This window comes from Carassius auratus, chromosome 39 (assembly GCF_003368295.1).
Source record: "Carassius auratus strain Wakin chromosome 39, ASM336829v1, whole genome shotgun sequence".
In the NCBI taxonomy this organism is placed as follows: Eukaryota; Metazoa; Chordata; class Actinopteri; order Cypriniformes; family Cyprinidae; genus Carassius; species Carassius auratus.
Genome location: NC_039281.1, coordinates 5,367,252 through 5,382,117, shown reverse-complemented (window position 1 = coordinate 5,382,117; position 14,866 = coordinate 5,367,252). Strand labels below are relative to the sequence as shown.

General features: G+C 35.8%; 1 protein-coding gene across 2 annotated transcripts in view; it reads right to left on the bottom strand.

The window, feature by feature from the left end:
- Nucleotides 1–206: 206 nt before the first annotated feature.
- Nucleotides 207–14,866, bottom strand: part of LOC113057749 (teneurin-3-like) — an 85,052-nt gene continuing 70,392 nt past the window's right edge. For both annotated transcript variants that reach the window (XM_026225249.1, XM_026225250.1), the window contains exons 14-20: nucleotides 14,513–14,659; nucleotides 14,168–14,375; nucleotides 12,546–12,665; nucleotides 9,860–10,121; nucleotides 8,680–8,947; nucleotides 7,782–7,925; nucleotides 207–1,569 (exon numbers count right to left, since the gene is read on the bottom strand). In XM_026225249.1, coding sequence (XP_026081034.1) covers nucleotides 1,316–1,569; nucleotides 7,782–7,925; nucleotides 8,680–8,947; nucleotides 9,860–10,121; nucleotides 12,546–12,665; nucleotides 14,168–14,375; nucleotides 14,513–14,659 — 1,403 coding nt within the window. In that variant the 3' untranslated portion in view covers nucleotides 207–1,315. The remainder of the gene's footprint in view (nucleotides 1,570–7,781; nucleotides 7,926–8,679; nucleotides 8,948–9,859; nucleotides 10,122–12,545; nucleotides 12,666–14,167; nucleotides 14,376–14,512; nucleotides 14,660–14,866) is intronic.

Sequence of the window (14,866 nt, the reverse complement as noted above, 5' to 3'; positions counted from 1 at the left end):
TAATTGATAGTGTTTTCACTATAGTTTGGATATTAGTATCCAGCGCAGATTTGATGTTAAACGGCTGGTTCACTGAACCGCAGGCGCGTCTCCGTGAACAGCCGTGAAACAGTGATTCTGTTCAAATTCCCTTTAAAATCTTAAATGATTCCCTTTGAGCTAAATTGACCTGTTTCCCTTACAACCTTAAACTGCATAAACATATTTAATTACACCAAATACACAAAATAATGTTCTTTTTAGCAACATCATATGACCCCTTTAAAAGTTTTGTTACTATAGTGTGTGGAGTGACTAATGTGATGAAGACTGCACAAACAACCAGAGTCCCAGGTATGAACACAGGAAATCTTGCAGGGTCAAACGTGGTAAACAAATGGCAGATGACGGTGTTAATAGTATCTGAATTGCTTTTTTACTGAAAATTTGTGGAAATAAAGAAAAAGGTTAAATGAAGTCATTTGAATGTGGACTTCACATTACAGTGCGAGCTGGAGGTGATTAATGCTTCCATAAACTCACTTTTTGATTGAGAATCATGCTGCTCCATGTGACAATGTACAGAGTGCATGCGCATTTGTCCTCGGGGATCCCCCCACACAACAGGATTTCTGATAGCATATATTCATCATGTTGCATATTTATGATTTGAAATCGCTGCAGCCCCGACGTTCAATTCAATCACTCTTAACACACCCCATACCACAGGAAAATTGCCCCATTTATCTTGTAGTGTATGCCCCACTTTAGTTAATTAGGGAAACTTTTTTTTTTCTTCTTCTTATATTTATATTTTATTTCACCATTTTTAATAACAAAAACAACACTGATTCTTAACACTGTATGTGGCAACGTGTTGAAATAAAATTCTGTTCTAAAATTCTGTGTATTTCAAAGTAGTTTTGAAATAAATCAAATTCTTTGACAGAATTGACTTTTCTAACAGGCTAAAACATAACACTCTGTCAGCACACTAAAATCTAAACGTCTCTAAATTCATCCCCTTTCAACCACTGCTGCTACAGCTATCAAAGCACTGCTTACAAATTCACAGCATTAAACCATAACTTTCAAGACAATTACTGTCAGACTTTAAAAATTGCCTGCTGTGAGAATTGGTGCCACTATTATGCAAAATCTGAAGTCCTTCGTTTCTTCATTTTGTGAGGACTAATTTTGTGGATTACTTTTAAATGTTTTGTAGAGAGACTGTCTAGATGCTGCCTCTCTGCATGCTGTGATTTGTCACCAAATGTCTCCTCAAGTATTCTACTAGATTTCCTTGCTGCTGAATCACCCATCCGGTTGTCCTCACTCACCTGAGCTCCATGACACTGGTAACATTGCCTGATGGATAGATGCGTCTGATGTAATTGAAGTCGCCAACATACAGGCTCCCATCGATGCCCCATGCAAGAGCAACAGGAGCCAGCAGTTTGTTTCCCTCCGCCTGTCCATTACAGCTTGGGCAGGAGATGCTTCTGCGTCTGCCATTCCCCATTATGGTGCTGATGATGGGAGGAAGCTGGGAGAGGAAGACATTCTCGCCACTTCCCTTATACAGGATCCCTGAGACACCAAAAAAAAAACAAAAAAAAATTATTAATATATATATATTTATATATATATATATATATATATATATATATATATATATATATATCAAAATCACATAGACCCAGGAATAGAACATTATTAGTAGTAGTAATAATAATTTATTAAAAATGTATTAATTTGTTTTATATAGAGAAGCAGAGAAATGCTATTCTTATCTGACTCCACAACTTCAGATGCTCTTGTAATCTAAAATAGGGGTGAAAAAAAAGAGTAGATGGTTTCCTTTTTCTTTTCTTTTTTGGAATGTCCTCAACTAAAGATAAAAGTTCCCTGGACATCACTATGAAAAGGGGACACTTAGTGCTGTGATCTTCTTGAACTTCCGTTAGAAATTCTATTAACGTGGAGCTACCATAATGAACATTTTTACTATGGATGATTAGACTTCAACTTTGGAAATAAATTAAGCACTTCTTGAGCAGTCTAGTTGTAAGCAAAATTACATATTTTATATTTGATATTAGTCTTTGTTATTTATTTATTATTTTTTTCATTATTTTCCTTTCAATGCAATTTAGAACATGTATATGAAAATAAGCAGAAGGATAAATATATTGCATTTGCATAATAGGCGCTATTCTATAATTTGTGTCAATTCAAAAATTGTTTTGTTAAAAATATAAATGTTCTATATTTTAAAAAATGTAGAACTAATCAGGTCATTTAATTTATTATGATACTGTCTCATTATTTTGTTTTTCAACAATTGAAATATATTTTACAACATGTTTAGAGAAAAGCTTATGCCACAAAATAGCAGTTTTGATAGCAAAATTATGACAGTTTTTTTTTTTTTTTAAAGGATTCTGTAATGTTTGTGCTGTTGAATCAGAGATAATCTGTCTCAAATCTGCAATACCCCCCCCCCCCCCAATAGAGAAAAAATAAATAAATAAAATTACAAAAAAAGAATAAGGTCCTCGGGCATGGCATTAAATGAACCAACCGGAGACATTTTGATCACCCGAGAGGGTATTGTTTACACAGCTGTCTGCTTTATTTTCCAATCCATACATATCTCAGCTTCTAAAACCTTTGATCGTTTAAATTATTTTAACACCACTTTCTGTCCAAAACTTAGCGACGAGCTTGGGTCATTACAGATAAATATTTCAGTCCTGTGAAAATTTAACTTGTTTCTTTTTGGGGTTGGCTTCAAAGAGGAACTTCAAAGGGAAGTGCCATGCCCAGGGCCATAAATTATTCATACTGAGCAACATGTTAGACTTTCAACACTTGCTTTGGCCTATTAATCACATCAGTAATACTGCACTGAACTACACTCCCATTGGCTGGCCAATACATCTCAAGTTCAGTAACACGCTACATCAGTGGCTACACACAATCACCTCTGCTTTGTAATTGGTTCAGAGGCCGCACATTAAAACTATATGAGTCTGAAACTGTTCAGTTTCAAATGTTTTTAATGTATTATTATTATTGTTATTGTTGTTGTTATTATTATTATTTTCTTATTTTATGCAAGTAAACAAGACAAACCAAAGTGTCAGAAGCAAAGCAGAGAGACTCTTTTGACTCTTCTAATGGAATGTGGTCTACTCCGATCATGGAAATACAGAAAATAGATAACACTGTGGTCGAATAGTTGCCCAAATACTAACAAGTTGACTAGTTTGTGATTATTTTGTTTTTTCCTAGATAATTCAGATATTTTTAGCAGAGGTGCTTTAATTATCACATACTGTACAGCGTAGTGTACTTTAGCAGTTAGTCAAGTCAGTCCAATTTGTATAGCACTTTATATTCAAACTTTTATGCCTATAATTCCCTAACATATGGATGGGCAATGTGATGATAAATAACAATGACATAAATGTTCCTGCATTTAGATCTAGCCATATATTTATTTTGTATTGATTTTGTGTAGCTGATATATGTGTACCTTAGTGGCATGACTGAGTGAATGTAATTAAAGTCACAAAACTGAGGTAGTGTCGGTTGATTTCACTGAAAGATGGAGTTATGACAATTTGATTAAAGAGATAAAAATAAAAAAAAAACCTTTGACAGTAAAATCTTTTAGGAAAATCTTCAGCTACTTCCCATTTTAAAGCACCAGCCATTCAGACAGAAATCTGAGCTGTTACATCACATCTTGGCATGCCAATCTAAAAAAAAAATGTCTTTGCAAAACGTCAAAACGTCAGTTGCATTCTGTATAGCTGGTTTTGAACTATAAAAAACTGTGTTTCTTGCGTAAACACAGCCAAAGAAATGTGAACCTGAAAACGTCCTAATTATACAGACCATCTAGATGTTTTAAAAAATCTGGAGATTTGCACATCACCAGTCACCCATCTTGAATGCACTGTGTTACTGATGAGACAAATCAAGTGCATCCAGTGCCAAGTCTCATCGGGCATTCCTCTTTAGTGTGATGACTGTCACTTTAGCAGCGAGCGTGGTAAACTGTCATTGGCTGAAATCAGCTGTTAGTTCACAGAGTGCTTAAATGACACAAAACCCTCTGCAATTCTGAACTGCATGCGATTCATGGCTAATGTCTTCCCATGTGCAGCTAAACAGGGTGCATAGCAATTTGTTCCTGCTTGATTAAGCCCTGCCATTGATTAATTGATTGAGAGGAGGACTGGAATGAAGACAAAGTCAAATGGGATCTTGAGAACACCCAGCTCAATAAAAGATGCTGTTCTCATTCAGAGGTCTACAATGTACTATTAAGTAAGAAGAATTGGTCTGGGTGGATGCTTTTAAGTGTGACTCAAGAAAGCCACTGACCTTGGCAGCAAGACAAACCAGTGACACTTACTCAAACTGTGATTGCTGCATTGCATTGCCCTGATCTCATTCTGCACAGTGCACACTACTTATGAACCACTGTTCAAATACAAAGAAGACAATAATGAACTTCTATATATACCAAGATTTGACTATAAATCCTATTCAAAACCCTGTGCAGCCAGAACAACATTAACAATATCTCATATATTGATTGGAATAATCGACATTGCTGTCATGAAGGCATTGTGGGTGGTTGCCAGGATATTGCTATGGAGTTACTAAGATATTCTGGATGGTTTCTTACTAATAACATTCAATGTCTTTGTGATACTTTATTCCCTATTTATTTTTTCTTTCTTTCTTTCTTTTTTGTCTTTTCTTCAATGTGAAGTAACAATAAAACTAATTGCTTAGAAAAGTAATTACAGAAATGTCCTTAAGCCACTAGATATCCATAGCACAAACTGTGTGCAAGCATTGCAATAACCATAAATTACATGCAGCGTCACAAAATAATTACATTTAAAGTGCATGTTTTTCATTAGTGTTTGTCATTACCGTGCAGCGTGGATGCTGTAAATCAGGGCCTGATTAACTTGTGACTTTATTGCTAGACCTTTACGTGAAAAGCAGTCGATTCGGTTTGGCCACTCTCAGCTACATGTTAATGTTTATGAAGTACAACAAAGTTATAAATGGAAATTTCATTCAATGTCATCTACAGTGATGCGATGCTTATGCTTATTGATTATTCACTGAGCAAACATGCTGATCAAATAGCAATGGGATAAATACAACTTTTGTAAATGTCAAGCAAACAAGCTGAATATCAAATCTTCCAGGTGTTCTGCAGCATTCATAAAGGCGCTTCAGGCTAAGCAGCCTGCAATATCAAAAAAGTTTAACACCTATAGTGGTGTCCAAAAGTAAGAGACAACATTAAACTTTATCCCCCCCCCCAAAATTTTACTTTTAGGATTTAACAATAAAACATTTAAAATGTCATAAAACAAAACAGAAATATATTTCGTCAATATTTCTAGAGAACAGATAAAATGAAAAAAATCATTTGATTAGTGTTCTAGAAATAGTTAAACATCTTTAATATTTGCAATGAAGTTAAGACAAAAAAGAAGAATCACTGAAGTCACTAATTACATAAGCAACTTAATAACACTGTTGATGTGAACTTTGTACTGATGGTTAGTTATTCTTCCTTTGGTAAAAAAGTAAAACATGCACTTTGGCTCATTCTCAAATCGTGCTGCAGAAAATGATCAGCAAACTCGTGGAAATCATGCTGCTTGAGTACTGCTCTCAAAAGAACAAAATACTTTTCTGAAATTCGACAAAATATTTCAGTTCAATCATTTCAGCTGGTGTGCTAATAACTTTTCTAATACATTTGTTTGCATTCTATTAGAAAAATAGAAAAATTTGTGTAATAGCTTTTTAGTCGATGTAATACATTTTGGAGATAAAGACTAAAATCACAAAGAGCATGGTTGTGTCATAAGGAAAAGCTCAGCAATGGGATGTAGCTCGTGCTCAAACACACACATATTCCCAGTCACACATTTTGCACAGCTGCTGACTGCTGATCAGACCTGTAAGCCATAGATATGAGAGGCTCTGCATTATCAATCAGTGAGACAAATGGGACTGTCAAAGAGAAGATCTCCCTTTGGCAAATTGATTACATTTGTGACATGCTCTTCAGGACAATATGTTTTCCCATCTCCATCACTTCCAATGCCTTGCTTCAGATGTACAAAAATCCACTAATCGAAAGATTGTAAAGGTGACATGCCCAAAAGCGCAAAGCTTTCATCCAATTTATAAAACTCAGATTAAACAGGTTGAGCCAGATTAATGTTTTAAGCTTTTTAAGAGCTATTCTTCTTAGAGTAAATTTATAAGTCGATGCCTAAGAAGATTATGAGCATGTAGATAAATAATGAGTAACCCGTGTAAAACTCACCTTACCAGAAACCTAACAACAGAGTTATGAGAAGAACAGACGATCATGTTATGGATTCATAGATTTAATAGAGCTGAGAGCTCTAGGAGATATGCTCTATGCCTCAGTGCTTTCCATCAGAATATGAGATCCTGGGCTTTTTGTTCCATCACTTTCAACTCTGTCTGTGATTTTGTTGTTGTTGACAGATTTAGTACACAAAAACAGTAAAAACAATGCAGTAAAAACAATACCTAACCCTAACCCTAACCCTAACCCTAATCTTCAATTCAAAGTCTATGAACTAAAGCAGCTAATAATAATAATAATAATTATATCCCCAAATATTTACCATAACAAATAAATTAAATACGGCATAATAAAGTTATATGGATTTGGCAAATCAATTAAACGCACTATTAACTAATCAGTAGTAACTATGAAATTCTCAAATTTGAACACCAAAATATTTCTTTAATAATGGTATAATCTAAATGAGATAATGATATACTGTAAGCTATCTCTATATCTTTGAAAATCTGCAGTTGGTGTAATCCACTCTGACGCTTGAGGTGTAAAATGAGATTTTAAGACTTATTGGTAGGCTTAAACCAGATAAACTGTCTAGAGGTGCAAAAATAAGGGTTGAGCAGACGGACATGACCATTTGTCCGTTAGGTCGTCGGATTAAAGGATGTAAAAATCCCAAGGCCAACTGGGCATTTAGTCAGCAATCAGAAAGAGGCTTAAAATCTTTAGTTAAGGCAATAAGGAACAATCAGATGTTGTCACACTAACTAACTCTAAAGAAACAACCTGAGTCAACCGCACCTGAAAAGTGTCAGTCGTTTTCATTTAGGACAATAGAATGTGCTGCAGACCCAACTTCTTTTCCAAAAATGCATTATTAAATATGACTGCTGGGCCCGGTTGAAACTGTGCACACATGATCATTTACCAAGAATAAAAAGATGTCATTATGCGTGTGATTATGGAGATTTAAGCTGACAGAATGAGCTTCCCTGTCACCCTGTTTCATTATGAAGACAAAGGAACAAGGAATGTCTGGTGGAATAATGCCACATTTCCATATCCATGCTTGTGTTTTAACGGCACTTTTATTGAATTAAGCTATAAGTATGCATTCTGTGCCTGAAAACTGGATAAAGTTCATTCAGCCAAATCATATCCCCCATAATGTTGGAGAGAACAGCTCTGACTTGGCACGCAATGTTAATGATTCTGATTTAATCTGTCATCACTGTGAGCGATTAGCCCTTTCAAACTCTCCTTTATTATGTGCAAATGAGGCAATGAAGCGTATTTCATGTTAGAATGAATATTTATGACAATGAGTCCAGGTAGAGACACTGACCCCTGAATTGGTGAGGGGACATTTCCCGTGGGGTGGTTCCGGTGGGATTTGATAAGTGATTCCTACCATTTGACACATCCAAGATGTGATGCTTATCCAGGGTCCATCCGCCTATGTTGGAGGCCTCCAGCTCATATCCTTGCAGCGTGGCTGTACGCTTTTCCCATAGGATCACATTCAGGCATGATTCATACTCAAAGCCCACGGACACTACAGTATAGAAGGGAGAAAAGGGCAAAAGCTATCTATTATCTTTAAATGTTTTTCTACCTAATTTGACATAGGTTTCATGTTTAAATCATTGAAATAAAGCTAACATTTTCAAGGATACCTTTATATGCAAATATTTAAAGAATATATCATTTTAAATGCTTCAGCAAATAGCATGATTATAACAAGTCCAGTCATAGCAACATTTTCAATATGGGCCTGTGACCTTTTGAAAGCTTCATTTGCAGACTGATTATTCATAGAAAGAGCAGCCATCAGTATATAGATGGGACTCAAAAAATACTGCTTATACCTTTTATTTATTGCTAGAACACGACCCAGTGTCAGTTTAACAAAAGATTGTTAGGATCACAATTAAGCACATGATGCATATTCAACAAAATTAGATTGGCTTTTGAACTATGTGTATTTTCGGCAAGGTTTAAATCATTTTGTGCCAGTATTAAAATGAAACCATATTATCGTCCTGTATTCTGTGTCCTAAATCCCTTTAACAACCATCAGTTCAAGGTTCAGAGAATATTAATATTAAACTTCTGGTCTGTTTAATAAAAAGCCCTCTTCTCCTAAACAGTCTGACTTGTACTATCAGTTTATAGTCTGAAATATCTGGGTGAAAAAAAAAAAAAAAAAGATTAATCTGCTCCTGGTTTAAATCAGTCCAATTTAATAATATATTCATACACAGAGGGCTTTATATAGATCTATTTCCTCCCATGGTTCCACTACTCACCTACAGCCTCTGCGAGTCCATAGACTCTCTGGCTGTATGCATCTGTCTTGTCCCAGATAAAGCTGTAAGAGAGCCGGGGTGAAGCTGGGAACTGCTTCTGAAACATTCTGCCCTCCACAGCCACCATGAGGTGGACCCGAGCCAAGCCGAAGGGCACGCTGGACTGGGTCAAGATGACCTTCAGAACAGGTTTGTAGGCTGAAGTACGTGAGCTCAAGTAAATCAAGTCTAAGTCACTCCCAGGAATGGCTGTGTGCTCATGAAGAACCTGTGATTAAAAATGTGCACAAGATATGAAGTTAATTGCCTGTAGTGTAAATTTCCTCTTTAAAACTGTATTTTAGATCAAATAAAGGCAGCCTAAGACACTTATTAAAAATATTTAAAAATCTTACTAACCCTAAACCTTTGAATGGTTGTGTATGGCAATCTTGATGTTAAGAGTTTGAAAAAAATAAAAAAATAAAATGAAGATGCTTTATACACATTCAGACTGAGGCTTTTTAAAGGGTTAAAAAACAATCAATGCAATTTTCAAGCAGCGTCATACAAACATATTCAGAATAATTTACCAAGCATTTCCACAAAAAATATCTACTTTCATTATATCTGATCCCTGCTGACTTCCTCTTGTAGCCTAAAAGTGATTTATGTTAAAGCATAAAATGTAAGTTGTTTCTGTCACAGGAACATGATATAGTACGCCACTGTCAGCATTAATTCAGAAGCAATACCTGCGTGGTGGTCTTTTAAGAATATCTGCTTACCCTCACAGTACAGTATATTCTGTAAGTAAAAATCACCTAGTTTCTCTCATATATTGTAGTGTCATTAAATCACACAGCTCAGATGTACAGAGCCCCACACATGACATACAAAAAAAAAAAAAAAAAAAATTTGATTTACTATTGCGATTCTACTATAGCGTGTGCACAATTTATAAACTGAGTGAACGAAATAGTAATTCGAGGGAACGCAATAGTAATCGTGTGAACTTTTTAGTACATTGAGGGAACGAATTAGTAAATTGTGCACACGATTTAGCCTACTATTTTTTCCTGCATGTCATGTGCGGAGCTCCGTACAGATGAGCTTAAGGTACACAGTCAAATTTATTTAGATTTTAAGGAAAAATGAGCCGAGACTCATTTTACTCCAGATGTGATGTGGTACTTCTCACCTGTGTCTCAGGAATGATGGGGCTTGCCTCGGGGCTGGAGCGGTAGAAGGTGGAGAGTGGTGACGCTGTGATTCGGGGAGAGGGTCTGTCAAGGCCACTAAATTCACAGGTTGGCATGTCTTTTTCTTCTTTTCTCATCACCAGTGTGTCCATCACATGGAAAACTCTCCATGACAACCACACCGTGCGAAACACAGCGGAGTATGGAGCACGCACAAAGCGCAATATCAATGCTGTGCCTCCGTTCACCAATAAATCAAACCTGCAGGTGGATAAATCAGTCTTCAGAACAGTGCTCATGCATGCTTGACAAATAAATTGGTACTATGATGGTACCATGGTACAGAGATAGTAAGTCATTAAAAATAATATTAATAATACGGTATTGCTACAGTTCATGTCATTACCAGTATTAACCATGCTAATAACCATGTTAATTCAAAACTAATGTTTTATGTGGTTTGCATGAGAATGTATAAAATGAAAATAAATTATGTAGTGTTATGTCATATACTCTGCTATATTTTTTTTAAGAAATCTGTTCTTTTATTCAGCAAGGATGCATTCAATTGATAAAAAGTGACAGTGAAGACATTTATGATGTAACAAAAGATTTACATTAGAAATACATGCTGTTTTTCATGAACACATTAAGCACCACAACTGTTTTCAACATTGATAATAATAAGAGAAGTTTCTTGAGCAGCAAATCAGCATATTACAATGATTTCTGAAGGATCATGTGACACTGAAGAATGGAGCAATGGCTGCTGAAAATTCAGCTTTGTCATCATAGGAATAAATTACATTTTAAAATACATAACATACACATTAGCATTTAAATTGTAATAATATTTCACAGCATTACTATTTTGCTGTATTTTCCTGTAGAATGTAGCCTTGGTGAGTAAATGAGACTCATTTCAAAAACATTAAAACATCTCTAAACTTTTGAACAGTAGTGTATATTTACATAATAATTCGCTATTTTTATGAAAGATATAGCTTGTGCCAGAATCTCTCATTGTTTGTGTGGGGGCAGAGGGCATGTGAAGGCTAAGCGTGATTCATAATTTCCTGTTATCAAACTCATAAGCACATGGGTCCTCTCCAAATTACGTGGTTTGTTAGCCTCATCAAAACAGTTAGTTATTGATGTCTTCCACGTTTCATACCCTACTCTAAAAATGTATCTGTTTCATTTATCCAATGAAAATAACAGCTAGATAACATGGCAGACTTCACTGTCTTTTATCAGTAGTTCGCTGGCACACTTAAGATGTTCTACTAGTTGATGAGAGTAGGGTTTCAGATGTGATGTAACTTTCTTAAGTTTGAGGGATTTGGATGAGAGATCTGGAGGTAGCAGTTAGAGCAGGACCTATTAGCATGCTATAGTGAGGAGGTAGGTACAGATTTGGAAATGAAGGGGCGGCTCTTTGAAGTCGTGCTCTATATGAGCTGCTGACTCCCCTGCCCGGAAGGGGAGAGATGAACGGTGCGGTGACGTTATATACACACAAACATACACATCCATGCAGTTCCACTGCCTTGAAATTCTCCCTAACTGCCCCTGTCCCTTTTTACAATCCTGGCATGGCTGGGCCACTGTTCCAGAACATCAGCCTTTAAAGCTGTTTCTTTGCCTCTGTTTCCCCTAGGACACGCTTGCTAACCAAGAGCAGACACCAGCACTGAACAAGCATGATTATCTGAAACCCGTTCCCCTGTGTGCAGGTTTTTAGGAGGGATCTGGATATACTGGATAATCCCTAACATCAGCCTTCCTTCTTTAGAGATGAAGATCCATCCCTCGAGTATTTTTTTTCTTTCAATAAAAAAAAAGAAGTTTTGAATGCATTTAAGTCATGCCTTAGTTAAAGGCATATGGTCGCCACACATACCCCTGCAAACTCCCAGACATGTGACCTTTGAGTAGATGACTCACATTAACTGAGTGATTCTTGATAATGATGGATAATGACTAAAGGGATTATTATAAAGGTACAAGAAGGTCAGATGGCCCCAGAATCAGCTCAGAACTGAAAGTTAAACCCTGTAGACTGCTTTAATGTTGCATAATTAGAGTTAAAATGGTGCTTGAAAGATAACATATTCATCTTTTCACTGTATGTGTGCGAAGATTTGACTGATAAATCAGTCTTACATCCTTCACTGACTTTTAATTGGTCAGAATAGTTAAGAAATTACCATCTAATTCATGTAAATCATAATTTGTCATACTCAAAATCTAAATTACTGCTGTTTTAATGTGTGTGTGTGTGTTGTAATCAAAATGTGGTTTTAAAAATCTTTAAATTATATAAATAAAATGTAATTCTAAATACTTTTAACTTATATAACCAATTTAAATGTTACATTATGTAAATATTATGTACTGTATGTAATATTGTAATATATGAAACGATCATAAAAGACATGCACAGGTCAAGTTGTTGTTGTGTTGCCTTTGAGTGACAGTAACACTGACATGGGGATGAGAATGTGCCTGTTTGTGTAGATTTGACTTGACTCCCACTCACTGTGGGAAGCACTGAGATGTAAATAGGAATTTGCATAAAACTATGCAAAATGGTTTCTCACTGACTACCTTAAGAATAGGTATTAGCATAATTGTGTTTACGTATGTGCTCGTCTGTGTCTGAGTAAACATATCTGTACGTACATGCCATCCTGTCTGGTGATGGTATAACCCTGCTGGGGGTAATGCAGAAGGGACACATTCACCCCAATCAGTGGAGTGCCGTCACTGGTCACCACCTGTCCTCGCACTACGGACACCAAGCTTTTAAAGAAACACAAACACATTTACAAAAACACCTGAATGAAAACAAAGTTTTTTTTTTAAGATCAGCAGGATATTTGTTAAAAAATTAATTAGAGTTAAAATAAAAAATGCCCATTTCTAAAATGTCTCAATACACTGCACCTAACCTTCTGTCATTCTGTTTTGATAATCTTAACAGACATAATTACAGCACAAATTATTTTACCAAGCACCATTTAGTGCCTGACCTGCAATCTTTATCTTTAGTATAATTCTGTGATCATTTCTCACTGTGCGAACAAAAGAAACCTCAGGGCAGGATGAGAAGTTTCCTCATCAAGGCATAATCAAAAGCTTCATCAGCCAAATATCAAGAGATTCTAACATGTGAAGACAAGCAGCAATTTTCATATTGTTAACTTTTGTCTAAAAACACCAAAGGTCAAAGAACATATTCACTCGAGATTCCAAAACTTAAGAGCTGCAAAGGTGAGGAGCTCAATATTTTCACTGAAAAAGTAATAATTTCCTAGTAAAAGTACATGGCACATTAGCTTTTGGTACAAATCATACCAACATTGGATAGCTTTTCTATCTGCAATATGAAAACAGCAGAAATTAGATATGACAACATGGAGGCTTCAAAAAGAGAAACTGAAGTTCTGAATTCCTATCAAAAAGGAAATCCTTTTAGTTTTTTTTTTTTTTTTTGTATGAGTATGGGAGGCTTGCTCTATTTTCCCATGCTGTTAGATCTATGTGTTACTGTATGAAATGTTACAAAAATCACTTTAAGATTGTGGGAAAAATTGTGCAAACACATCAAACGGCATCACAATTACTTGCATAGCCAGAAGGCCTTTCTATGCATAATGCATTTTAATATGTTATACCACTGATAAATAAAACATGAAATAGAGTCATTATCGGGATATTAAGCCATGTGTCTCAGAGAGAAGCTTAGAATTATATATATATATATATATATATATATATATATATATATATATATATATATATATATATATATATATATATATATATATATATATATATATAAACACAATTTTGTTGTTTAAAATCTTTTTTTTTACATTATTAAAATATTTCTTTTTAAATAATGTTAATTTCTGAAAGCAGTTAAACTAGCAATTTTAAAGCTAGAATAAAATATGTTTTAACATTATTAAAAAGTCATAAACAATAAAATGCAGCTTTCTAAGCTATACTGGAAGTATTAAAGGGATAGTCCACTCACAAATGGCAATTCAGAGATGATTTACGCAAACCTCTTTAGGCACACAAAAGAAAATGTTTTGAAGATACATTTTTTTTTCCTACAATAAACAACATTGTGGTCCAACAACAAAAAAATGAGAATTTTCTTTTGTGGTAATATCCATTTTTGGGTGAAGAATCCCTTCCAGCCACATTTTTTAGTTCACTGTAAAACAGGTCCCATTACTCTTCCTAAATCCAAACCTATTTGATTGTTCTTCAGCAGTTCAAGATCTCCTAACCTGCTGTTGAATGTGTTTTCCCCTGGTAGGGTATGTGTGCCCCCTGGAGCTACCAGAAAGCTGACGCGCTGATAGAAGCCCTGAGCATCTGGAGAAGGTGAGCTGAGATATCGCATTGCGCTGGGATCTGGAGCCCCGTGGCAATACATCTGATCATGACAGACGCTGTGAATGCAACAGTCTGGGTCCATACAGTCCACCAAGCCATCTAAAACAACAGCAAGGGACTTTAGAACTACATAACCAGTGCTTTTTTAAGTTATGCAGACATTTGTTAGTACAAAAGTGGGAGCACCATCCTTTTAAAACAAATATTAACTCCCTAACTTCTTGTCATTTTCTCACCTCCCTCGTTGTCATTGCCATCAGAGCAAAGGGTTTCCATGGCGACATCACACCCTACCCCTCTCCATCCCGACTGGCAGAGGCAGTGCCATCCGTTCTGGTCCAGTATGCACCTGCCGTTGTTGTTACACAGCCCTGGACAGCTATCTGCCGGGACAAATTCATCAGTTATACATACTGACCAATCAGCAGCCAAGGATGTGTCAAAGTGGTGAAGAACTCACCATAGAGAACTGCGTAAACATACAGGGGAAAACAGGGTGAATGTGTTTTAGTCACTCAAACGTTTGGAACTTGACATTTTAAAGACATCGGACAGGACTGGGGGACAGCTGTAATTTCACATGAAACAGC